Here is a 27,539-nt window from a genome sequence, read left to right as displayed (position 1 = left end):
TCCTCAATTTTGCCCACTAGGTGTGCCCCCAAAGTGTACTTTTCTTTCTCTTTTTCACTTTTTATTTAAAATATTTTTTAAACATATTTAAATGTTTTTTAAAAAAATATAAATATACCAATATTTTTTTAATCAATAAGTAAAAAAAGATTTTTAAATTCAATGAAAAAAAGTTAAAAAATGATATCTTGATAGGATAATTTAATGAAATAAAAGAGGATAATCTCTTATTCTGTACTCCATTCCCCCCAAAAAAAAAAAAAAAAAAAAAAACAGTTTTTCTTGAAATGTCCAATTTGCTTAAATATACAGAGATGTGTGTGTATTATATTAAAGAAAATTAGATTTTCTACACAACATGATGGGGGGAATCCAATTTCCCCCGAATTTCAGGTCTCACCTTTAAATAGCAGTATAATAAGCAAACATTAAGCACTGTCCGGTCTGATGAATACTTATAAGCATGCAATTGCCTCGAAAGTGTGGTTTTGTGGCTTTGTTTGTGAATTTTTTATTGTCCCTTCAACTCATGAACTCAGCTTTGTCATTTGTTGAGCCTCCAAAGTTGATTAAATAAAGAAACGAACCTTTTTTTGTTTCACATCCAACAAGAGTGGGATCAAAACTTGGATTTGTCATGACTCATAAACCCACTCAACTTATTACCCACCAATTATAGTGTAAAGTTGTAGAGTCATGGGTCCAGTTTAAGAATCCTTATCCATATTTGTAGAGATAGATAAAAAAAGATTTGAAATACCATAAATTTTGACAATTCTACGTATTACATCATCATTATATGGTACGTAGTATTACTTGAAAGTATCTTATTTATAATGAATATGGTACGTAGAATGACTCGAAAAAAATATTCAAAATTTTTACGTACTACATCATCATTAAATGATGAATATGGTAAAAAGTATTACTCAAAAAAATATTCAAGATTTCTACGTACTATATAATCTTTATATGGTACGTAATATTACTCAAAAGTATCTTATTTATAATGGATATGGTACATAGTATTACTCAAAAAAATATAAAAATACAGGTAGGACCGAACAAATCTTCTCAACGGTGGACATGTTTGTTACATTACAAATTAGAATCGTATAGACTACATGGTGTCTCTCTCTATCTATCTATCTATCATAAGGAGTGGGGGCCATGAGGAATTAAAGGCCTAGGGTCATCCTTCGACCTTTTATTGATGGGAAGTAAAAAGGGATGAGGGTGGGTGTCATTCATTATGCTACTTTAGACAAACATGTGATGCATTTAATTATACCTAAAGTCCCTCCCACTCCCACGGTCCCATCATTTCTTTTTTAACTTTTTTTTTTTTTTAATACCATTGAGAATTGAAAAATATTTTAGTTAGAAAAGGATTAAACAAAAATAAATTTAAAACTGATGTAACTTGATATAATACGTGAAATTATAAAATTATTTTTATTATAAAATAGATCTAAAAAATTTTATAAAATTATATTAATTTATGAAATTAATTTATATAATTTTTTTTTATAACTGTAACAGCTCTCGTGGCAATTAGCTGGCCTTCCAAGACAGGCATTTGAAAATTGAAACAAAGAATTTGGTCCAATACATGGGCAGCTAGGCTTCAGTCCAAGTAGAGGAGGAAGAAAATACTCTGAAGATGGGCCTCGATATGGTTGGGGGATCAGGAGCTGGGACTCGTGGCCTAGCAAAACAATACATGGGCCCGGAGTGATCCAGCAGATGGAAGTCATATATTTGGGCTGGGCCTGGTCGAACAATCTCCTCCATTATTTTGGACTATTTTATATTTGTTGGCAGGCTTATATTTGGGTCAACGTAGCATTTAACTGAGGTGTTTGGGATGTCAAACTTCCTCAATGCACCGAGGAATATGAAAGATTTGTATCAGTAATTGCAGATCCCAATTAATTTGAAATGGGACTCCCAGCTTCCAATCCGACATGTCACCAGTTATAAATTTGAAGAACATGGTTGTTTTAATGCTTGCCATCAATGAGGCTGCTGTGCTTTAAATTTTCCTGTCTTCCAGGCTTGGTTGTCTTTTTTTTTTTTTTTTTTTTCGTTTTTTCTATTGCCTGTTGGTGTTGAAGCCATTGACCCTACTTCAATGTGCCATATTTACCAATGATCCCTTGTAGTTTTTTATATGATTTATCTATTCCCTAATTTGGGTTTTGATGTCTTATATTAGAGCATTGGCCATTGCCTAATGCAAGTCTAAAATTTAGACTCTTGTGGATATTTTGCCCCTACATCGAATTGGGTATATAACAAAAGTTTCAGACTTCAATTACAGTAAAGTCTTTAGAGCATCCCCATCCGGTTTTACTTCCTCATCCCTATAATTTAACTCAAATACTCATTTCCTCAAATTTATCCTTAAAATTTGTTTATCTTCTAAAAACCTCCTACATCTCATTCCCCATCCCTATCTCTATTCTTTTAAATAATATTTCTCTATTCTTTTTTTATTACTTTTTTCTCTCTCTTCCATTTACAATCTTAACTACTAACTGTTTTGTCTTATTATCAACTTTTTAAAATATCACTTTCTACTAAATATTTATTGGAGATTAAGACTATCCAATACAGTATTTTTTTTTAAATTGAAATTCGTAGGAATAAAATAAAATGTTTTTATTAATTAGTGCATTTTCTAACGTGATGACAAATTTAATTAGATCCGGACTCAATATCTCTAATGAAAAACTGAAAGTCACGTATTGATGATAAAATTTTTTAATTGGATGCAACGGTAATATTTCAGCAACTTTTATTCAACGGTAATATTTTCTGTCTTAACTACAAACGGTAATATTTTTTGTTTTTTCTCCAACGGTAATATTTTTTGTTTTTTCTGCAACGGTAACTTTTTTTGTCTTCTCTCAAACGGTAACATTTTTACTCCTATGTCAGACGATAGCAGTAATTCCTCTATAAATATGCAAACTCAAGCCTCATTTCCTCTATACAAACCAAACTTCTATTGCATCCTTTCATCTCCTACTCCTTTCATCATATGGCTCGTACTTTCTTTCGCAAATTATTGACATACATATCATCTGAAGATGAGAGCGATGTTCAAAACATAGAGGCGGATGGTCAGTCATCGAGGCGACGTGGCAATAGTCAACGTCGTAAGTTTATTCGACGTGATCATGTTCAGGGACACGAGAGTCTATTTCGTGATTACTTTGCTGAAAATCCAGTATATCCCTCGAATCTATTTCGAAGGAGATTTCGGATGAGTCGTCCCCTATTTCTTCGTATTCTAAATGAAGTAGAGTCTAACGACCCGTACTTCGTCCAGAGAAAAGATAATGCCGACCGACTTGGTTTATCTTGTATGCAAAAAGTCACCGCAGCACTTAGAATGCTGGCGTATGGGGTTACAGGAGATTTTATGGATGAATACATACGTATTGGTGAAAGCGCCGCAATGGAGAGCCTAAAAAAATTTTCTGAGACAGTAGTAACTGTTTTCTCAGAAGAATATCTAAGGTCTCCAACTGCTAATGATATAGCCCGATTGCTTGCAGTTGGTGAACAACGAGGATTCCCAGGAATGCTGTGAAGCATTGATTGCATGCATTGGAAGTGGAAAAATTGTCCCGCAGCTTAGAAAGGTATGTACTCTGGCCACATCCATGAACCAACTATTATTTTAGAAGCAGTTGCTTCATATGATCTCTGGATATGGCATGCCTTTTTTGGTATGCCCGGTTCACATAACGATATTAATGTGCTAGAGAGATCTTTTATTTTTACGGAACTTGCCCAAGGGCGTGCTCCTCCAGTCAATTACACTATCAATGGCAACGACTATACTATGGCCTATTACCTTGCGGACGGTATTTATCCCAAGTGGCGAACTTTTGTGAAGACGATTCCATCACCACGTGGAAATAAGAAGAAAAATTTTGTGAAAGCACAAGAATCCGCAAGGAAAGATGTCGAGTGTGCATTCGGGGTACTTCAACAATGATTTGCTATCATTCGTGGACCTTCCCGAATGTTTAAAGTGAAGGAACTAACGAATATAATGAAAACATGTGTTATTCTACATAATATGATAATTGAAGACGAGCGTGATGATAGTGAGTGTCTGAACATTGAATATGATCAACTTGATGATAATCTCCCCGAATTGTCGCGCAATCATACAACTGAGCTTACAGACTTCATCCAGCGTCATCATGATATTAGAGACAGCTCGGCACATCATCAGCTTCAAGAAGATCTAATTGAACATCAATGGCTTTTACATTCACAACATTAGTAAGGGTTGCTTTACCTTTTATTATTTTATTAATGGTAATTGGGCTCCTATGTTTAAGTTAATCGGATTTACATTTGTATTTCGTTGCAGTTGTTATCAAAATTCCTCTATATTAATGGTAATCGAGTTTGTTTCTGAAAATGTCGTTGAGTCATTAATTGCACAACCATCATCATACTTCCCATAAAAAATTTATATAAATACAAAAAAGATTAATTACATGTATTTTTACACATATATAATTGTGTCAAACATAAAATAAGAAATCAAATACAAAATAATCAATCCAAATCGTCGGACCGACTGCGTCTCGCCATGACCTCCCTCTGGAGTTGCTGGAAAAACTGCCGCTGCAATTCTGGCATGACACTCACATCCATCATCATAATGCGCTGATCTGATTCCTTCTTCGCGAGCTCCACTTTCTCAGCCTCCAACCGCAGCCGTTCGTCCTCTTGACGTAATTTTCTGTCCTCCATCTCCTTGTCATACGCCATCGTTTCGGCTTTAAGACGAAAAAACTATTTCTCCTGAGCGCGTGACTCCTCCAACAGAGTATATTTCATCTTCCTGAGTTGGAAGTTCTCCTCTGCTTGCTGGCCTTGGGCCTTTCGTTTTCCTTTCTCAGCTTTCCTTCCAATTGGTCGGTCGGGCTCCATAACTTCATTCTCCATCACATGGTCCGCCTCGAGATCAAAAACGGAATCAACTGTAGCTCCAGAACATCGAGTTGGGGTCGGGGATGGGGACATCATCTTCCTTCTCTTTGGATCCTCCTTTGTCGAGCGCCAAATCCACTTAGGTTGGTCCTTCAACAGCTGCCAACAATGCTCGAACTGGAATGAGCATTTCTCTAGCGATTGGTACATAACCTTCGCTTTGTCAAACTTGTAAGAGAAAAATAAACAAATGTTAAATCAATAATTGTAAACAGAAATTGTTTGAGTAAAGGACATTGGGATTTGATAATGTTACCTTATCTTGCTCGGTCATGCCACTTTGATTTAACCCTTCAACTTGGGCTAGTTTCGCACAAAATTTGTTTGTGGCCTTTTGGATCACTGACCACCGGTGAATTAAAGACTTTATTGTCCGCTCATTTGTGGTTTCTTTAAATTGTTGAAAGTACTCAAATATTTTTTCCCAAAGCTGTGAGTCTTTTTGATCTGTTCCCTGGACGGCATCAAGGCTACAATTTAGCCATGCGGAGACAAGTAACTTGTCTTCCTCGGGGGTGAAGTTCGCACCCCTCACTGATTTCCTAACACCGATAGGGTCGTTAGGGAGTTGAGGTGGAGAGTCATCAAGGGTCACTGGAGATGCTCCACATTGCCCACCATAAGTGGGCTCGAGTTGAGGATCTTGACTTAGGAGGTTTGTGAAGTACATATGTCCAGAGTCTTGTGAATCCATTGCTAAAAACGCATTGAAAATGTTAGAAACTAGTTTCGGAAAGTTTGGGGTGTTAGTCTGGGTGGATGGCTCAGAAACCGTTTGGTATGATCTTGGAAAGTTGGCAACTCATTGATGGCCAAAACAACCGGTTGCCAATACTTATTGGCCGTCCTGATTACCTAGCCATCGGGGAAATGACCATTAAATTTCCCATATCCCCACAAACAGTTGTCATCATCACAGCCTTGTGGTTTAGTTTACACATAATATAACTCAATTAATCAATAATACCAAACAACATGCAAAACAAAATAATCCTAAATATGAGCATCCTCATCCGGTTCTACATCCATATCGAATATATAAATAATTAAAAAGGCTCAGAATGGTGTAAATATTGACACCATGTGTAAGCAAGGAGCCCAACATTCGAATGGCTGCAAAATCTCACCCGAACCCCGATTGCCTTTTGTGGAAAGTACCACAAACTGCAATATGGCAATTCGGGTGAGAATTACCCCGCCATATCGATGGGGCCCCATACACACTTCTGACATAACCCGCACTATAACACCATCATCACAACCTAATATAAACCCTCTCCCCTGATAGATACGCAACACTGCAAATGACCCAACACCAAATATCAAAATGAGCAAACTATTTTATTCCAAGGACAGTTGCAATATTCCATCATAATTCAAGCATAAAGTTATTAGCATGTTGGGCTATTAATACCTTCCATAATATAGAGTTATGTGGAGAGAAATTCCACTCTCTAATTATATTAAAAAATAGGAGTCCGAAAGCCCAAAAAATGTATTTTCCAAACACAAGGAAATAATAACAAACAAGAGCAAGAGACTAAAATTAAGGGGCCGAATACAGCATGTTAAAGGACCAAGAGCAACATTTTAATAGCAGCATGTTATTGGAGCACCAATAAAAATCCATCAATTCCCTATGATTTTAAATTGCATAATGAAAACAGAATTTAGAAGAGAGATCACAACATTCAGGGGCAAATTCAACATTGGATATGAAAGACCAAGAAACAGCAGCCCAAGAAGCATGCTTTGAAGGAAAAAGATATGGAAAAAAATGTAGATCCCAAGTTCTCTCAAGCAAAGATGTTCACAGCAACTGAAAACCAAACTTGGATCACCAAAGATTCAAAATAACAATAATCTATTCTGGCCCACCAAACAATACATGTGAGCTAGATAATCATCACATTTCCTCTATATACATTTTCGCAGCAACCAAACAATAGCCAAAGGAAAATATGACAGAAACATCATGGAGAATTTTCGGGGTTCCCAAACAATCACAGAAGGAAAAACAGGGCAGCAAGAATTTTCTGAAATTCACACCAACCAAACAGGGGCACCATTCATCAAAACACAAGCCAAACTCATCTCATTTCCCAGCAACCAAACGGGTTACTCAAGAAAAAATGCAACCAAACCGTAGCAAATTTCACAGCAACCAAACGGATTGCTCAGGAAAAAATCAAAGGAAACCATCGTATAATTTTCACAGCAACCAAACGGGTTGCTCAGGAAGAAATCAAAGGAAACCATCGTCTATTTTCACAGCTACCACACGGGTAACTCAGGAAAAAACGAAATCAACCCTTCCATAAATTTTCACATCAACCAAATGGATAACCCAGGGAAATAGCCACAAGAAAACCCTATGAGTTTTCACACCGATCAAACATTTCGCACAAAGCATTTCCACTTTCATCATCAAGAAACACGCAAGAAATTAAACCGAAAAATGAGAAGAAAGTTGTACCGATTTCCTAGCAGGAGAGGCAAAATCGGGAGCACCAACCGTCGGGAGGGATGAACGCGAAACAGGATGGGGAAATGGGATTTGGGGATGTACAGTAGGTCCCCAAAGATGGAGATTTCCTGTACATCCCTAAAATTAGAAACCCATTTTAGGGAATCGGATGGAGGGAGGGTTTTAGAGAAAATCCTAAAACTTTCAACAAATAATAGGGAAACGGGGGGATGGGGAACCGAATGAGGATGCTCTTAGTCTCTCACCATACATAGCGAGCCACTGTTTGCTCTGGATAAGGATATTTTATTATTTCATCAATCCCCCACCAGCTCTTTCTCTTGTTCTTTTCTCTTTCTTCAAGCCGTAAGCAACCTCGCGCTCTTCTCTCCCTTGCTCTTCTTCAACCCGCAAGCTTCCTCATTCATCATTCTGCATCTTCATCGATCGTCTTCTTCCCCATCTTCTTTCGGGCCAACTGGTAAGTCTCTTTCAGATCCTCTTCTCTGTTCATTTTGCTATGAGTTTCTCCTCTCCCTCTTCTCTCATTTTTTGATCCAATTTTGATGTACTCTCATTTCTCTCATGTTTCTCTTCAATAAGCGATTAAACGGAGTTGTCATGGTGGTTCTGCAACTCCCGCAGTGGCTTCTCTCAGAAAACCCTAGTGACACGACTGAGCTCTGCCAAATCCATCCTTCCTCTCTTGGTACGTAGTTGCTCTTCCATTTTCCCTTCTCGGATACGCACATTAAATTCAAACTGATCAAGATGCTCTATATTTCCTTGCAAATTAGCACCTCTGATTTCTTGAGTTATGATGAGTAATTTTAATTTAGATTATTCGAGATTTATCAAATTAACGTTTATTGGGTTTAAGATTTTGCACGATACAAGTTTAGTTGAGTTGATGGATTCTATGATGGAATCAGTTGTAGAAATCTTAGGCCTCATTTCCAGATAAATTTGTCTTTTTTATTTTAGTGTATAATTTGGATTTGAGATCAATGGAAACGAGCTTGATGGAGTTATTTTTTCAACCTTGATTATATGCACGAAGCTTTGGTGGCAATTTTCTTTGTTGAACTTTTGTTATTGTTTTGCAATGCATAATACACTTTTGGAGTTTGGGAGGGTAGTGGAGGCGAAACAACAGGTGCTTAGCTAGGTATTTACCAGTTATTTTTTTCCCCTTTCTTGTTTTGAAACGAGGAATCAATGAGTTTTAGGGACTAAAGTTTGTGGAGAAAGGAGTATTGTTTTGGTCCACTTGTACTTCTTTACATTTGATATGCTCAACTTGTACTTCTTTACATTTTATATGATGTTGCTCTATTTAATCTTCAGTGCAGTAAGATAGATTCATTCCTCCACTTCAAGTACTCCATGTGCACTTGTGAATTAATAGAATTATGTGGAGGTTTTTCTAATGCTTTTTTGTTTTTGCGATCTCTTTAAACGAAACTAGAAGTACAGAGCAGCAAGCTAGACTTTTCATTCAATATTACAAATATTACAAGCTAGACTTCATTCAACTTGAAGTACATAGCACCAATATAAACATGAATATTATTGGCTTCTTATTTAGAAACTCGTAGGCTCAATATTAGCTTCCTGCATAAGGTTTCTGAGAAAGCACCACTCAATATTCTCTAGCATTTCTACATAAGTTAATTTATTTTCAATTCATCACAATCTTTAGCAGCTTTATTTTCCTTTGTTTGAAGATGCTGCTAATCTTTTTAGTAAGTTGAGTCCAACTTATCAAGCTTAATTATCTGGTTATTTTCAGTATTCAGAGAACAAGGAATTACTAGAAAGAGTGAATAGCCTTGACCAGTTGGTCTCATTCACAGGTGATAAGTCATCAATGTCTTCAATGGAGTATGTATCTGGAGAATATATTGATGAATTGAAAAAGAAAATTCAATCTCAGGTGATCATTTGGCCTGTTTTGGATCAGAATGGCTAAAGAGATTCAATTGTTTTGGCTGTTGAGCTGGAGAAGAATACATATTGTAATGGGGACTGTGGCAAGGGTGGTTGTGTCTGTAGAGTCTATTTCTATTGGCAATGGTGGTTGTTCTGTTTCATATACCAAAGAGTATATGTTGTTCTATTTCATATACCGAAGATGTGTAGAATTCGAACTAAAGAAGAAGAAGTTGGATGATGTGCATTTTATGTATGATCTAGTGCTCGGACCCTTGATTTTTCCTTATTATTTATAGGGTTTCATTAGCTCAAATGAAAGTTGTCATGCATGAAGTAGTACTGCATTCATATTATAAAGTTGTAATATGTAGGAAAAAATGAGTAAGGAGATAATTATTATATATATATATATATATATTTTTTCTCTTTTTGGTTTTGATTTATATGCATTATATTTATTATTTAATATATGGAGTGTATTTGTAAAATATAAAAAAATTATAAAATATTATTAAAATGTATAATATTATATTACTATTTTGGCTTTAAGATGGCTAGTCCAATGTTGATTCACCTAGCCAAAATTTAACCCCATAGCCAAAACTTGAAATTCTAGCCAAACTTTAGACTTAGCACTCTTAAGTTGTGTTATCTTTTGAACAAAGTTCACGCTCAAGCTAAATACTCCTATAAGAGTGCAAGGGTAGAGCACTAATTATCTCACTCACACTCAATGGCCACAACTCCTTACAATAAGAGAATGTTTGGGTAATGAGATGAGATAAGAATTTTATAAATATCAGTGAAATGATTTGCGAGTAGTAGTAAAATTGTTTAAGTTAAGATGCTTAATTAGATTTTTAGAAAATTAAAGAGAAAAAATTGAATAAAAATATTATAAATTATTTTTAAAATTTGAAAAAGTTGTATTGTTTTTTAATATTTTGTTTGGAAGCTTGAAAAATTTGTAATGATTAAATAAAGGTATTGAAAATTTGATGTTAAAAAATATTTGTATTTGAGTGATATTTATGAAAAAAATTATAAAAAGATTTGAGACGAAATGCCTCACTTCCTAAACAAGTTTAGGCCTATTTGCCCTAACAATGCATAGCATAACAATCACTCTACAGTCTACTGCCCCTATTATTTTAACATTTTGAACAAAAGTGGTTGTAGTGTATGTGAGCTCCAATGGGTGCATGCCGAACTATATATATATATATATATATATATATGGTAGTGTTCTTGTCGTTGTGTGCCAAAACACAATAATTAGGGTAACCATAAAACAATGTGTCCAGTCGTGTTTGGTTTTGGCTCGCTTTGTGATTCCTAATCACGTTTAAGCGACAATATTGTTGCAAGCATGCAACGAGTTCTAATATCATGACCCTCCACTTTCTTTATTTTTTATTTTAAAAAAAAAAACATATTAAATTCGGGAAAAGCCAAGTTATCTTTGGTCTATAACCCTGATAACTTGTTGCAAAAAGAAGATGATTAAAGAAATATTTTTAGATTCTCTGCCTGATTTTTGGTTTAGTTAGACTTTCTTAGATGTACTCCACTCCCTTAGTGTGTTTGCACCTAATTAAGTATGTTGAAAAGGTCTAAACCAATCAATGAAATACCAATTGTAATGAAAAATAAAATAAAATGGTTGTTGAGTTATTCTATTATCAAATTTCAAGCTTGTGTGTAAAGTATATCACTCACGTTATTTAAATAATAAGTTTGATTTACAATATTCAAATTTTAAGATTTATCTTTTAATTTAAATTATATCATCTACGCATTTTATTCGGTCTACTCCAGACACCAACTTGATAATATAATTTCTTAATTAATGAATAATCATGTTGAAAAGTTGCAATCAGATGCACATCCTTCTCAAATATTTGGTTGGTTTCTTTTTCTTGACCCGATTGTTTGATTGAACTCAAGTCAGTTTGATTTACCTAATCTAGTTGTTATGAAACACGAGAGAACTCTTCATGATTTGATTGTCTTTCAAGAGGTAGGTGTGATAGCGACAAAGCTCGACCAAAATCAACCTTCTCCAGTTCTCCCTCAGGGTCCCAACCACTTCAAGCACACGGATTTTTTAATCACGGCCTAAACTCCTTAATTAATCATTGTTTTCAGTACATATGGTGGGGGTAAGCATCCCATTCCAAGGACCCCCACTTTGGGTGCATTGCATCAATGCTATTTAATGTTATATTTTGCCTATAGTTTTTTATATTTTAGTGTACATCCCTTTTATGAAAGAAAATATTTTAGATACAAAAGGATTACATAAAAATAAACTCACAAACTGATATAGTTTGATGTGGTACATCAGATTGTAAAGTTATTTTTATTGAGAAGTAAATCTAATAGATCACATAAAACTATATCAATTTGTAAGTTAATTTTTACGTAATCTTTTTGTATATATATATATATATATCAGTTTTCTTTATAAATACTGACCATGCTTTTCATGCTAAAACATTTTGATGGGTGGAAAATTTAATTTGTCTTATTTTGAGTTACATTTTCAGCCTTCAATCATGCAAAGTGTTATCTTATGTTCATGGAGATATGAAAACATGGCAGATAAAAGAGTATTATTATACTAAATGATGTGAAAAACTTTCATATCAATCATGTGTTAAGTCCGTGAATAAATAAGCATGTAAATACAATTCTTTTTATTTAAAAGTTGGCAAAGGGGGAATGAATGGGAAAGTTTCTAATCCATAAAGGGCGCCACAAACTAAGACAAATGCGGTTTAATAAACTCATGCCAGCTAATGAAGATTGCTTTTTGCTTAATATTTCTTGGAAAGATACCAAATGGCTCCTTTAGAAAGAGTCAGTGTCTGCAAACTGTCGCACACTGACGCGCACAAAGACCCCAAAATTTTCACTTGCTACACTGCCATGATGCTGATCTTCTGCGCTTCATGTATATGTTTGCTTTTGTGCCATCTCCTAATCTCAAAAACTCTTTTTTTTTTTTTCTCTTTTTCTGAAGCATGATATCTAAGAACTTGGAATTTTGATGTATGTTTTTTTTTTTTAATAATAGATCACATCCATTTATTAAAGAGAACATATAACTTTAATTTAAACAACAAGTCAATTACAAACATTAATAGCTTCTCAACACATTAACATGGTTGACATGGTCTAGTCCAAACGACTAACCTCTAAAGACCTAAGTTTAAAAGACAACACAACTCTATCCATGATAGAGTTACCAAATCCTCATATCTGACTAAGCGGGATATAGGACACCAACCCTACCAAGCACCGCCAAGTGGAGGGGGGACCACTCCATTCGGACTAAAGTCCAAAGGTACTATTTTTTTGAATTTTTATTTTTGAAAAGAAAAGACAAGACATAAAATAAACTACAATAGAAATATTGTACACGCAAAATCAGTGTAACCAGTAGGTACTGTAGCGCATGTAGAACACGTGCCACGCTAGGAGAGAACCAACGGCAGATCTTGGAAGTCCCTGGCCACAGGCCCCAAAAACGCCGCTGGTGACATCGGCAGATGGATTCTCGGTGTCGCGTAAGAGCCACGCGCCGGAACACTGGGAAACTTTAACCTGCTTGTGCGGGCCACTCTCCGCTCCGTTTGGCACCGTATTCGGTGGTTTTGAAGGTCGGTAGTTGGGCAATGCCATAGAGGGGCGCGTGTTGGTCAGTGATCGCCGAATTCTTCCAAATCTACGATTCTCCCTTATTTGGCCTAAAAACAAAAATGCAAAATCAGAAGGGGGAGGGGGAGGGAGGCAGGGAGATGGAGGGAGGAGGGAGGGAGCCGAAGCTCCCACCCCCTCTAGCTGAGAACTTTGGTGGTTGTTTAGAGAGAAGGGAGAGGTTTTAATGCATATATGCTCTACAAAATACTAACATATATATTTTATTCCATCTCATCTTATTATTATAGTTCTTTCAAATTTTCACACATTATATATTAAATAATTCAACTTTTTAACTCTCAAAACATTAATAATATTAAAAACTAATATTTTAATAATATTTTATTCAACTTTCAACTATCATCTCAACTTACTATCCAAACATCACCTTAATCAAAAATATGTAATTGCCGCATTTGTATATTTTTCTTTTTTCTAATCTTATAAATATCTCATATAATCTTATAAATCCTTGCCTCCCCAGTGTTCAAATCTTAAACCTTCAAGAGAGAGAATATATTATAAAGGGTTTTGCTACACAACCTTCCAACACTTCAATACTCCACCTTTTTTTAATTTTTTTTTGAATTTATTCTTTTTAAATTAATTTAATTATTTTATTCATTATTTATATATTAAATATTTGATAAAAGATAAAATAATAAAAATTAAAAAAAAGGTGGGGTGTTGGGGTGTTGGGGCGTTGGGGCGTTGTAAAGATTTTTTCATTTATAATATTAATTTGCAAGATATTAATAACTCTGTTAAAACTTCATATATGATATATCACTGATATATAGACTTAATTCTAAAACTATGTTTTTATACCTGTTAATCTTATTGCTTTACATTTGTTATATGAGACCAAATCGATACACAAATTATCTTATCTTAGTTTTTATAACTCTTTAAGACATATGAGACTTTAGTGTACTCCAAATATTCTCCATAAGTACGTATTTATAAATTCAGACCATGATCCTTTTTATAGTTTTGGTGCAAAATAGACAGCATAGACTCCAAAAATCTAGTATTAAATAGTAAATACTTCATAAATATATGAATAATGTTATTTGACCATCTAAAACTTACTACTCAAATGACCCTCTTGACGTTGCACCATCATGTTATGCCACATGGTTTATTAAAAAAAATGTAAAACACAAACACAAAAATGATAGAGGGAACTTAGAGTTTTTTTTTTTTTTTTTTTTAACGTTCTTGTATTTGGAATATATTTTTTATTTTTAATAAACTCCGCGATACTACATAATGTTATCACGTCAAGATAGTCATATGAGCTATAAGTTTTAGATAACTTGGTAATGGTACCTAAATATATTATGACTACCATGCATATATATCATATTTAATTCTCTGCAATTCTGAATCATCAAGCCCTTCAAATTATCTGAAAAAATAAATTTTGGGCAAAAGTAGATTATCTTAATTCTTAATTAAGAGAAGAATATGAAAAATAAAATAAAAGGTTCACTAAAATCAGGGCTGATACGAAGGTGGGTGAACAGAAGGGGAAAGGAAGAGGAAGCGGGGAGGGCGGTGGGGAAAGAGCTAACAATATATCATTTTTGCTATTTATAAGTCCTTACACCACATACCACATAATTTTTAATTTTTTTTTTATTTTTAATTTTTTTTAAAATTTATTTAGTTTTATTCTTATTAAAATAATTAAATTCTTCTATTAATTATGTATATATTACACATTTAATAAGAAAAAAATTAAAAAAATAATAAAAAGAATAGTGTGTGAATATAAATGGATGCGTGTTGTGTGTCTGAATGTGTGATTTGGACGCGAACTATATAGCTCACGTCACCAAAAACAAAGGGAGCAAAACAAAATACCGACGTTGGACTTTCGGAGATTATATTTTAAAAGCGGCGGGGAATTAGTTGGGAATAGGATCCGAATACAACGGACATTGTGTGTGTCTCTTCCTTTTCTATCTGGAGGTCACAGCTGTTGTACGTTGTTGCTCTTTGGACTTCCAGATAGATGTATAAAATACAAAGGAATATTAGATACTGATCGGGAGGTATCGGAGTTCCGCTCCTGGAACGAAGACGATTCTCCGTCCATTCAAGCCGGAATTATATATTTCCTGCTTTCTTATCTTCAGGTCTCTCTCTCTCTCTCTCTCTCTCTCTCTCTCTCTCTCTGTCTGTTTGATCTATGGTATATTGATTCTTGGCATTTCACACTTTGGTTGCTTACTCATGAGCTTTAACCCCGTCCTTTTCTTTTGTTTACCATATGTAACTGGCCTGGTTTTTATCGTTGCATTTCATCCTGAGTTCTTGCTGTTCTTAGTTGCATTATTTCTCAGCGTTGGCTGATAATTCGTGTTCCACCACAGTGATGAAAACTTTGACATTTTTTGTTGTTTCTGATCTATCTATCATTTTTCACGTTAAAAACCAATTCTAGATTAATTACAGGATTTCTCGCTTCTCATAATTTTCATCTCTTATTGGTGCAAGTATTTATTATACGAATAATGTATGTTCCCAATGTAATATCCCATTGGTGGATTCCTTTTGTTACTTTGATTTTCACATGACATGCATTTAATGTTTATTATTTTTATGTTTTCTCGTACATTGCAACTTTCGCCTTACAACATAATGGCAAAAGTTCAAAGTCTGCTCACTAATATACATATACATGATATGTATCTATTTATATATTCAACTATATTTACACATCATGTATTTGGTCATATTTTGGATACATGTAAACTTGGTTCTTCAATTAGCAGGTTCTATTTGTCTCTTTGTTATTTTACATGATGGGGAGACTATGGCAGTCATTCCTCCAATTTGTTTTTCCGGTATCTTTTCGTTCTCTTTCTTGCAAACACTTGATGTTAATTTCTGAAAAACTCTGTTTGCATATGCTTCCTGATATGTTAGCTGGTATTCATATTGTTTTCGGTCAGAATTTTGCATTCAAATGCTGATGGTTTTGAAATGATCTCGTCATTCATGAAGTTTCATTTGACAATGATTACACTAAATTTAAATTTAATTTTCTAGTTTGGCTTTCAGGTTTTCTTCTCTATCGGAGTAGGACCACGTGATCGAGAGGGGCATCGATGTGATACTCATCCTAGAATTTCAAATTCATCCAAACTGTAAACTCTTGTGCCCGGAAGCCAACTAGAAAGTCAAACGGCTCTCTTTGGAATTTGTTGAAGGTATGTGCTTGATTTAAGAATAGGGAAGTTAATTTATTATAAGAAAAACAAAATGGAGTGGTTTTGGTTAATGGAAAACTATAAAGGTCTAAGATATGGGAAATCTTACTTCATATGTTGGCCATTTTGCTTCCCTTGTGCAAATTCCGAGCTTGTGTAGATCAAGGTTTACCTTGCATAGAGTTTCAGCTGTGCAGTCTGCAATCCTTCAATGGAATGTCAAAAGTGTGTAAACTGTTCGAAAATATATTTCGTCGCATGAAACATCCATGCCTATTCCTTATCTTCTATAGTAAAAGAGAGCAAGGAACTTATTAATCTTTTGCTATTTCACTATTTCTGCCATCTTCATTCACGCTTCAGATATGCATGTTTGATATTTTCCATGCTTTATCAGTTTTTGAGAATTCTGAAGATGACGCTTGCTTGGATATAGAATTGGCCAAATCTCCTGCATTTCTTTGTTTATGATTCACTTATTCTTGTGATTCTATCACTGGAATGCATGACAGAAACTTTTTGTTTTTGTTTTTTCAGACGATGTTAATATCAAATGTACCTGATCTATCTGTGAAGTTAACACCTTGTATGAAATAATCGAGGCAGAAATTCGTAAACGGGGTGATTTTTCCTATTCAGCAAGATAGTTGTCACAATGGGTGGCTGTGGCTCCAAAACAAATAGAAGAGCTAATACCCGGAGGAAGTACTTTCCCAGATGTGGTAAAGGCCGTGGAAAGATCTGCGCTTGCTTTCCTGATCTACCTTTGCAAGGGATTGACGATGCTGGAATTTGCACAAGAGACTTGGGTGTCAGTGAATTTGTTCATCTAGATTTTGAGAAGGGTTCTGCCACCACCCGCAAGAGATCTGAAGTTTCTAATATGACGTTTCATCTCACCCAGCTCCAATGGAGCCACAGTCAACTTGATGCAAATGGTATCTTCTTTCCCTCTCTTATTCGGGTAATTAGGTACAACATTAAAAATGAAAAGAAAAGAAAAGAAAAGAAAAGAAACATAAGATACCACAAAAGGGTACCTAAACCAATGTAAACTTTAGTAAGGAGGTACTTGGAGTTGGTTTAAGCAGGAAGGACAGAAACAAATAGATTTTTCTCTTTACAACAGGAATTGTATGATATTTCTCTCTCTTTCTTGTAAAGTTAAATTACATCATTTTTATGGTAATTCTAAGTTGGTTTGGAACTTGTTGGGGCTACCCCTTATACTTGTGGTGGACACAAATGCCTTCCATTGCTGACCACAAACAACCAAAAAATTGCAGGAATATGCCAAGAAGAAGCCTGGTTTGACTCGGTTAGTATTCTAGAATCTGATTCTGATGATGACTTTAGCAGCGTACATGGAGGTAATAAATCTGCATTTCATCAGAACAAAGTATTTTTTTATCGTTGTAGTAGTACTTGTTAATTAATGTTGATGTTTTTGGCTGCCAGATTGTATTCCTACGGTAGGTAATGCAACTCAATTGCTGCAGTATGAAAGTGCCTCCTGCTTTGTAGACACTGGGTGTAAATATGAGGAATTTTATGGTAGCTACCTCAAAATAGATGGAGGTATTCATAACCCTTTGGAGAAAACACAAGAAAACAACTTGAAGTCTTGCTTACCTGGTTTGCTTCCTCCAGTCATTGTGAATGACAAGAGTCAACCTATGTCAAGTTCCCCTCCACCTCAAAGAAAGCAAGCTGCAGTTATTATGTATTCTTATAAGAGGAAATCTGTCGATGGCAATGAAAAGACTGAATATCGTAAGTACATATAGCTTTTAGAGTTCACATAATCCAGTTTTTCTTGAAAGTTGACATATTTGTTAGATTTCAGAACTATTGCAGATGTCATTTCCTGTGTTATATATTTGTACTATGTCATGTCGGAGTTGTTTTTGAAGTAATTTACTCCCCATTTGACGTTAGATTTTGAAGATATTTCTCGACCTTCAAATATATTTTGGTAAATTTGTATATATAGAAGTGAGAAAATGTATTTGGAAGTCTTGTTTGTTGAATATATAGATGGTTAGTATTTATATGTATGGACTGGTCACTAATACAACACTAAACATATAAAATGGATTGTCAGGTGCATCTGAGAAATATTTGTATCATCCCAGAGCCGGACTGCAGATTCCATGTTCACCAGGAGAGAAGCTGACTGCGGGATGCTGGTCTGCTGTTTCACCTTCTGTCTTTAAACTCCGTGGCGAGAATTACTTCAGGCATGTCAATGAATTGCTTCTGTCCACTGTGATACACCACTAGCATTTGGTGATTTGATTTATGAAAATCGAAGGCTTGAAGGTTTAAATATCAACCCTCTGTTGTGCAGAGATAAACAGAAGTTCCCTGCTCCAGAGTGCAGCCCATATGTACCAATCGGAGTTGATTTATTTGTCTGCCCTCGAAAGATAAATCATATTGCTCAACACCTTGAATTGCCTTCTGCCAAAGCACACGAGAAAGTGCCTTCATTGCTGATTGTCAATATACAGGTTCCCTCTCTCTCAATAGCTTGCTGTATGCTTAATTTATATTCCTCTGCTGGAGAGGGTCTTTATCAACTATATTGTTCTCTAGTTTGTTTTGTTCCACCAACAATGACATTGGCCATGCTTGCCATCCACAGCAGCGGAGCAAGAAAAGTCACAAAGATACCTTAGATGAAATGTTAGATTTTCCTTGCATATACTGCTCTAGAAATTGTCACTTGGCAGATCTAAATTGTTTATGATGAATCGGTTCTGCTGTTGTTCCAGCTGCCCACTTATCCTGCTACCATGTTCCTTGGTGAGTGCGATGGGGAAGGCATGAGCCTCGTGTTATATTTCAAAGTATCCGATCATTTTGACAAAGATATCTCTCCTCGTTTTCAGGACAGTATCAAGGTATTATTGCCCCTTTATCTTTTATTGTCTCCATAATGTATGGTTCTGGTGAATACAACATCAAATACTACAACTTCATTTTCATTCAACCTTGTGCAATTGGTTTTGATCCTCAGAGATTCATCGAGGATGAGATGGAAAAGGTTAAAGGGTTTACGAAGGAGTCCATGGTTCCTTTCAGGGAAAGGCTAAAAATTTTGGCTGGGATGGTTAATCCAGAGGACCTCCAATTGAGTTCTACCGAAAGGAAGCTTTTGCATGCTTATAATGATAAGCCAGTACTGTCACGCCCTCAACACAATTTCTTCAAGGTAAAGAAGATTATTTTCATTAATTTTCCAGACAATATTAAATACTTGATAAATTGATGGAGAAAGAAGATTATATAAAATAGTGAAGTGGGGTGGCCTAACCTGTGCCGATGCTTTTCAACTTTCAACGGACTGTTCTTATGAGATACGGCCATCGACCTCTTGACATGGCATTAAACTAACTTTTCCCATATGACTTTTTATTATCCAGGGAACCAATTACTTAGAAATTGACCTGGATATCCATCGATTCAGCTATATATCCAGGAAAGGATTAGAATCATTCCGAGATCGTTTGCAGTATGGCATACTTGATCTGGGTTTAACAATCCAGGTATACCACTTACCATATCATTGAACAAAATAACCCTATTGGTAGAACATCAATGGACATACTATTTCTGCTATAACATATAATAAGTAGGTTTAACATGCATAATATTTAATTAATTAAATAAAATGTAGAGAACTATATCTACATGATATTATATCTTATTTTAAATAGAATTATATCTTATTTTAATATGATATTATATAGAATTATATCTTATTTTAAATTAACGAAAAGAAAAATGTTATTATTTATAATAATATTATATACAAGTTTTAAATAGACACTTTTAATACAAGTTCTTTATATAAAAAATAATAATAATCATTTTGATATAAATTTTTTTTTTTAATTTTTTAATATCAAATTTATTTATTTTTATAAAAAAAATATTAAAATGTTTTGCGAATCATTTCTCTGTTATTGATACGGCATACATACATGTTGAAGTGAATTTCTCTTCAAAATAATAACTGAGTTTTTCTATTAAATGCTGATGGCAGGCACAAAAACCAGAAGAACTGCCAGAGCAAGTCCTGTGCTGCGTGCGCTTGAACAAGATTGATTTCGTGAATCGTGGCCAAATACCTACCATTGTAGTTCTGAAAGATGATTGATGTGGACCGGCACACCTGCAGGGTGATGCATTTATAGCGAAATAACTCCGGCACCAAAATAGTCAAGAGGCATCTTCCGATGCAATTATAGCGAAATCACTCCGGCACCAAAATAGTCAAGAGGCATCTTCCGCAAAAGTTAGATGAGCATGCCCGATTTAAATGAAAGCGAGAGAGAGAGAGTGTGTGGGTGTAAAATGGAAGAAAATCCAATTTTTCGGATGCAAAAATTGAGTTGATCTTACCGCCGATAATGAAATTTGTTGTACTCTTTTTTAAAAGATTATAAATTTAAGATTTAAATAAAAAAAATTTAATTTTTAATAATAAATTATATTTTTTATTTAAAAACTACGTAAATTTTGGATAATCTAAAAATATATTTAACATTATTTTATCTAATAATGATATAAAAATATCTATTTTTGTTATTCTTCGTTAGTATATTTATTGGAAGATGATCTGAAAGAGGCCTTTTTTTTTTATTTTTTCCTCAGCAAAGTAAAAATTTTCATAGATTAATTAATTATTACAAGATATAAGTTTTAATAGGTTGAGAGTCTCTACAATTTTATCAAAATCAACTTGTTACAACAAGAAAATGAAAAAGAAAAAGTGCATTTTGAAGCTGAAAAATTGGCTCCCATCCATTTTTCATAAAAAATACTGTTTGGTGATGGTTTTAATATAATTTGATAAACAAACTATATAACTGCAGCTAGAACTAGAAGCCTCAGTAAAGGGTTGTGTGTTGCAACTTATTGGTCTAGACTGGTTGAAAGAAACTATCACATCCACTTTTCACTTAATCATTGATTAGGAAAAACACAAACATAAGATAGCAACTAGGAACTATGTCGAATCACTGACGAGGGACTATCACTGGAGATGGTGGCGCGTGCATGCCAGACGCCACATGAGGAGAGAAAAGTGCAGTTGAATTTAGAAGATCCGATGCTGCTGGACCAAAAAATGTCACGCGTGGTGGTAGAAGCCTCGCCAAGGTGCAGCAGCGTGCTGATTTAAGCCGCGCCTGAGGCGCACACGTCGCATGTATGAGCGGATTTCTTCTGCTACCATGTATATCAGCATCTGTATATGTTATTGGAGAGACGCATGTCAGTTCGAGATCATCGATAAGCAGTAGATCAGCATATTTCGATGTTATTGGCTAAAAAAAAATTGGAAAATATAGGCCTAAATAGAGATAGTGGCCGGCGAGGGGGGAGGTGGGTGGAGCCAAAGCTCCAAACCCCCTCTGCAGCTCTGCTTAGTGAATAGAACGAAATTCTGACTGATTTTACTTGGAGAGAAAAAAAAACGAGCTCTTCCTAGTTCCTAGAGTAATGTTATCCGAATGAGGACTTGTTAAGCCATGCAAGTCGGCTTTTTGAATAAGTAAAAATGGTTCATTAAAGACCATGTGGGCATAGTTATTGATGTCAGCTTAGGGATTCAATCTACTTAGAATATGGGAATTATTTAGATTCTCCTCATGTGGAGTTCACTTCGTGAACGTTTTTTGATGACACACCATACAACATGTATCTACATTTATTAATGCTTGCAACCACTGGGTTAGGTTCACCTGTCAGGCCCCATGCTATGGGATGTTCATTTAAAACTTCAAAAACCATTAATGAAACAATGGCCTTTTTCTTCCAATACCCAAACAATTGGAGAGAATTGCTCGAAAAGATTAGAGAAGGAATGATTCTCAGCAGTAACAAAGGGTTGACATTTGTCATTTACTAAATTACTACAAGGAAAATGATTTGGGTCCTGAATTCGAAACCCAAAAGTGTCCCGAATTGATTTTTTTTTCTTTTTATACTTAGTGATTAAGTAATTTTTTTTTAGTGATGTTGTGAATTTATTTAAAAATATAAAAAAATAAATCAAAAATCACAAAAAAAAAAAAATACACTAATTCGGTTGATATTTGGGAGAAGTCTTTCGATGACTCTAGCAGCACTCTTACTACAAACTTTTGACAAAGCGAAAAAATCAGTTTGAGTATAAAAGCCAATAATAAATTCTTAAAATTAAGGAAAAAATCCTTAAGCAACAATAACAGTAATAAATGCAACAGTTGAGCTGCCAGAGAAAAAAATGCAACAGTTGAGCAACAATATAGAATAAAATTACTTGTATTTCCATGTACAAAAGAATGCACAGAAAGTTAGAATTTCAACAAGATATTGCTTCTTACACTAGTTTACATACAACAAGAGTTACCGTATTCATCTAAGCAAGTTTTGTCTTGAACTTACTTCTCCGTCTTCTTTCCTAGTTCCATTCTTTTGTATATGGTTGTTTGGATAGGAGGGCCTTCATCTAAACCATGGCCTCAAGCGTAGAAACAGATCTAATGAAAGTTAACTTGCAACGTTTGCCTGGTAATGGAAAAATTTCATGCTATCTGTCACCCACTGCTCTTCACATTCACAACGCAGAAACTATGTTATCTGCTCTTCTTTCAAACGTAATCGTGCTATCGGCTGTTGATCATTCTTCAGACCCATCTTGCTAGTTACGGCATGCTTCTTGACTTCCACATTGTCTGGTTTTCGCTGTGATGCTATGCTGTTTGCTGTGTTATGGCTGCTAGTTTTAGCAGTTGGTACGTTATGATTATGTTTGCCCTCATATGTTGTAATGACAGCTTTTGGATCTGTTGAAGCCCTCTCGACGTGCTTACGGACATTACATCCTGGGGTTGTGCATTTGTAATAGCTCCTGCAGATCAGAAAAAAGATGCATCAGTTATCATGGGACTCACCTCAAATGGGCCAGGAATAAATACCCTTTAGCAGTTAAAAAATAAATAGAGAGAGAGAGAGACATCACACCGATAGACATAAAACAAGCATGAAGGTGGTCATGACGGTTGTAGTCCGGCAAACTATGATAGAGCTGATGGAGGTGTTAAAGAGAGGAATGATAAGAGTTGATGAAAAGAAAGGCACAGCTATATAAATACATGGTCCAAAGACAGAATGAATCTTACTTCCACTACTTGGAAGAATTGATCATAGACCTATATTAGTGACAACCAAGGATAAACCCTACACCTTTTTTATCTGTGGCTTCTTTCTGAATGCAGAATGTATACAATTGATTGAGGACACTAAGAATGAAGCTCCCAGGATTTTAAAAGCTGCTGCCTTCTACTTTAACTGAAGACTTAACACTGCTAGCAGTAGCAATTCAACAACTAAATGCGCCTAATGAAATTTTACTCACCTCTTGAATGCATAATGGAGTTGGTGATACCACGTATCACCCAGCCACTTTCTCAAGTGGATTCTTAAGTCTCAGGGAGTTGAGGATTTAAATGAAAGTTTGAATAAGTTAAACCCGCCTTCTCATTTATAATTTTTATAAGAACATCTATATTACCAACCTCTTTCAGTAAATGGTATGCCAAAAAAAAAAATTCTTAGAATTATCAAACACTGGACTTCTGTCAGAGATAATTCCGTGGACATAGTTTTGATTAGTTAAAAATAAGTTGTGTAGATTAATAAATAAATTACTTATAAAATAAAGATTAATAAATAAACTCTTAAACACATTAGTGAATTGGATCAAGAGATAGGAAAAGCAGTAGTTACCTTGGATAGGGATTTCCTTTGACAACCTTCTGTCCATATTTTCGCCATCTATACCCATCATCTAAAAGATCCACTTCACTAGTTGTCTGCACAATGATTCTAGGCTCCGTAACAGTCCTATGTGAAGAAGCTGGCTCTGAAACCTTGAGCTCTGTACTTCTGCACAACAGAAAGAGATCTGTTAGAAACCAAAACAAACAAACAAATAATCACCCCTTAGTCATGAGCAGATCAATATTGAGATAATACAAAAAAGCTACCGTCTCTTTGGGTCGGGTTCATCTTCATCCTTTTCATCTACTCCAGTTTCAGCATCACCCACTTCCTCGCTGTCACTTGTCCCAGATAAGTGTTCAGGTGTAGCTTGGCTAGATTCCTGGTCCTTCTTTGACGTTGAACAAGGAGCTATACCTTCTTTCAATTTGTTTAAAGTTCCACTTTGAACTTGAGAGGCTAAGACAGGATTCCCCTGAATAGTTGAATTTCCACTGGGATTTCCAGTGTCCTTTGCACGCTTATTGTTTTGGGGCCGTTGATGGTTGTGCTGGCCCTTGTAAATTATTTCAGTTACTTGGCCATCAAGAGAGCGCTCAACCTTTTTCTTGACAGGACAATTAGGATGTGAGCATTTGTAGTAACTACGAGGAAATTCACTACCTTTCACCTGCTTCTGCCCATATTTCCGCCAGTTGTAGCCATCCTCAGCAGGTTTATCAGCAGCAAATGAAGAAGGTTGGGATCTCAGTTCAGAATGGGAGAAATCAGACGATTCATTCACTGCGACACCAGAGTCTGGTATTGAGGGGCCCTGCTGATGTGCAGTTGTATTGGTGATAAAGGTTGAAAGCTGTGTTGATGATGTAGTAGGTGCTGTTGATAATGAAGATGGATGATCGGTTTGGACATGCAAATGGGAATGGGCTTGTGCAGCCTGAGCTGTGACCTGGGCCAGAGCCTGCTGGTGTGTCATTCCAAAGGACCCCTACATGTTTCATGCATCACAACAATAAGAAGCCAACACAATATGGATTTGAAAGTTAAACAGTTATATAGCATGGATGATGAGAGAACACAGTGTGCAATCTCGGAAGCATGTCATGACCGCCACACTCATCTTTAATCTGACATAGATGTGTATCATATACATATAAGAAGATTAACTTGTTTTCACAGCTACAACATGGGATGAGACTTTGGTACAGCATGGATCTGGGGTGGTTAAGTTTGGGGGCTAAAAATTGAAATTTCTCAAGGAAGAAAAAGTGATGCAAATGCAGAGCAAGAGATCTGGTGATTTATACAATTATGTTATAACATTAGTTGGATGTTCATTTATTTATCTTTGAAACCAAAATTAGCATAATATAGGCATATAAATATTTTATGTATTAACAATCAAAATATTCCTCCCATATTGTTTCATACGGTCATGTCCATATTGTTTCATACCTATATCCTATATCTGTATAGGACTTCCTAGGTTAAAGGATTCAGCTTCATCACAAGAAAAATCTAACCAGAAAAAGGAGTTATCCTTGTTCAAGCAGCATTAATCCAAGTCATAAATATTTATTTCTATTAAGTGCCTCGGCTTGGTAAGAGGTTGGGCATAGATCATTCACAAGAAGAGACTTTAATCCTTAGAAAGCATAATCCTCACAAGCACAGCAGTACTCCAGCTCTCAAGATCAAAATAGTAGATTGGATGGGAATCCTGTATGGGATTCAGTAACCATTAAGCTGGAAGCTCAAATCTCGGGCACTCCTATCTCTAATCTTTAAACCTCAATATAATTTAGACACTTTTTTTTAACAAGTACCATCATTTAGATACTCAACATCATGGTACATGCTATATGATTGGGAGTTGAAATGACTTCCTTAAAATATAAACAAGGAGAGAAGATATCAAGTATTAGCACATGCATCCTCCGTCACCATTCTGCCCCGGGGCAGATTAATTAAAATAAATTAAGTGCATCAAAATTTTCTTACGAAGTATTAACGTGCAAGCGAGATTATCTTCCTCAAAGTCTCAGCCTAAAATCAAGAAAAAACTAGCAACATACGCAATTTGGGTATTCATAGTAAGCTTGTAACCAACAAAACAATAGATCATCTGAACTATTCAATCACATTTTTGTTGCCAACAACCTGGATGTCTTAAGGAGCTGTCACATTTAAAACGCATTTGAAGGTAGGATGAAAGAATCGGTCATCACAGAACTCGAATCATTTCACAAGATCCCACTAAAGTAACAAATTTTGAACCATTTCCCAAGGTTCCAGATATATCTCCAGTCTCTACGGAAACAAATGAAATTTAACTTGTCAAAGTTTTTGTCTCTCGACAACAAAACAGAACATCGAGAAACGTATAAGAAAATGTTCTACAAAACCAAAACAAGTATGTTTATGAAACGTACAAGTGCCACAGAACATGTAAAAAGCACTGAGAATTACCTGACCCGGTGAGAACAGCCCCGGCGAATCCAGCAAGCTGGCGGGGCTCATCCCCGGCGGAACCGTAAAAAACTGTGGCTGAGCAATCGCCAAACCCGGAGGCCGATTCTGCTTGAACCGAAAATCGTCATCTCGGCCAGTGGAATTTAATTCATCCGGCGCTGGGAAGCTCTGGCGATGGAGTTGTGAGGGAATAGCCGCGGGGGAAGCCATGGCGCCAGCAAGCAGCTGAGAGAAGGACCTGCACTCGTCGTTGTCGGAGAAGAAGCTAGAGACGAGGGTCATGGGTCCCGGACTGAAGCCAAGCCCGGCCAGCCCGCCACCAGCAGCATTGAAGATCGTTTCCATGGAGGAACGGGGTGGGAGAGTGATGGTAGGGCGTGAAGGAAGGGATGAAGAGGGCGGTGGTGACGAAATTGACGGGGGGAGTGGCGGCGCCGGGTGTTGGTTATCAGCCATTGATTTCAGGAAAAGGAAAAGGTGAAAATCTGATTTGTTGTTTGTCTGTAAGGTTTGTTTTGCATCTGTTTTCGTTTTCTGCCTCTGCGGATCTGAAATTCAGCCCAAAAAACCCCTTTTCACCATTTCTTTCTTTCTTTCCTCACTCTTCTTTCCTTTTTATTTTTTTTCTTTTTTTTAATTCACTTCTTTCTGTTTCATTTGTCTTCGTTTGGACAAAGCTAAAGCTAACTGTCTATCGAGGCAAATCATGCAATCGTGAAATGAGTATTTTACCTTTTAAGTCCCTCCAAACGTCCCTCTCTTTTTTAACTACTTCGAATAACGCTAGATAATTTATTTTTTTAAATATAAAAATTTATTATTAAAATAATAATTTTTTTAATGTAAATTTTAAAATTACTTATTTGAAATGTAAATAATAAATATATTTTTTTTAAGAAAAATTATATTGAAATCTAGAGTTTGTTTTTATTTTTTTG

General features: G+C 35.5%; 2 protein-coding genes and 1 pseudogene across 5 annotated transcripts; 2 read left to right on the top strand and 1 right to left on the bottom strand.

Annotated features, from left to right (window-relative positions):
• Positions 1-3,046: 3,046 nt before the first annotated feature.
• LOC122310118 lies at positions 3,047-4,306 on the top strand (annotated as a pseudogene).
• Positions 4,307-15,016: 10,710 nt separating this feature from the next.
• Positions 15,017-20,793, top strand: LOC122311661. 4 transcript variants are annotated; one of them, XM_043126291.1, is made up of 11 exons: positions 15,020-15,276; positions 16,205-16,353; positions 16,891-17,291; positions 17,640-17,723; positions 17,812-18,126; positions 18,458-18,593; positions 18,704-18,866; positions 19,131-19,259; positions 19,376-19,570; positions 19,782-19,904; positions 20,405-20,793. In XM_043126291.1, the coding sequence occupies exons 3-11, from the start codon at positions 17,009-17,011 to the stop codon at positions 20,516-20,518; spliced, it is 1,542 nt and encodes a 513-aa protein (XP_042982225.1). In that variant the 5' UTR covers positions 15,020-15,276; positions 16,205-16,353; positions 16,891-17,008; the 3' UTR covers positions 20,519-20,793. The 4 variants fall into 4 exon arrangements, with proteins under 4 accessions (XP_042982228.1, XP_042982225.1, XP_042982226.1 ...); XM_043126292.1 differs by having other exon boundaries at positions 16,193-16,353; XM_043126293.1 differs by lacking the exon at positions 15,020-15,276 and adding an exon at positions 15,847-15,987.
• A 1,846-nt stretch (positions 20,794-22,639) lies between these two features.
• Positions 22,640-27,276, bottom strand: LOC122311659 (probable WRKY transcription factor 4). Its single transcript, XM_043126290.1, has 4 exons — positions 26,599-27,276; positions 24,396-25,117; positions 24,136-24,294; positions 22,640-23,257 (listed from the first exon to the last, which is right to left on the bottom strand). Exons 1-4 carry the CDS (start codon positions 27,055-27,057, stop codon positions 22,978-22,980), a joined length of 1,620 nt encoding a protein of 539 aa, XP_042982224.1. The 5' UTR covers positions 27,058-27,276; the 3' UTR covers positions 22,640-22,977.
• Positions 27,277-27,539: the final 263 nt, after the last annotated feature.

Source organism: Carya illinoinensis, chromosome 5 (genome assembly GCF_018687715.1).
Source record: "Carya illinoinensis cultivar Pawnee chromosome 5, C.illinoinensisPawnee_v1, whole genome shotgun sequence".
In the NCBI taxonomy this organism is placed as follows: Eukaryota; Viridiplantae; Streptophyta; class Magnoliopsida; order Fagales; family Juglandaceae; genus Carya; species Carya illinoinensis.
This window is presented reverse-complemented; position numbering and strand designations above follow the sequence as displayed.

Coding starts and splice junctions, on each gene's coding strand:
- LOC122311661 (XM_043126291.1), top strand. CDS start 17,009: ATGGGTGGCTGTGGCTCCAAAACAAATAGAAGAGCTAATACCCGGAGG. Junction 18,867..19,130: donor TGCTGATTGTCAATATACAG/GTTCCCTCTCTC, acceptor CTGTTGTTCCAG/CTGCCCACTTATCCTGCTAC. Junction 19,260..19,375: donor GTTTTCAGGACAGTATCAAG/GTATTATTGCCC, acceptor TTTGATCCTCAG/AGATTCATCGAGGATGAGAT.
- LOC122311659 (XM_043126290.1), bottom strand. CDS start 27,057: ATGGCTGATAACCAACACCCGGCGCCGCCACTCCCCCCGTCAATTTCG. Junction 25,118..26,598: donor GGCTGTTCTCACCGGGTCAG/GTAATTCTCAGT, acceptor TGAAACATGTAG/GGGTCCTTTGGAATGACACA. Junction 23,258..24,135: donor AAAGGAAATCCCTATCCAAG/GTAACTACTGCT, acceptor TCTGATCTGCAG/GAGCTATTACAAATGCACAA.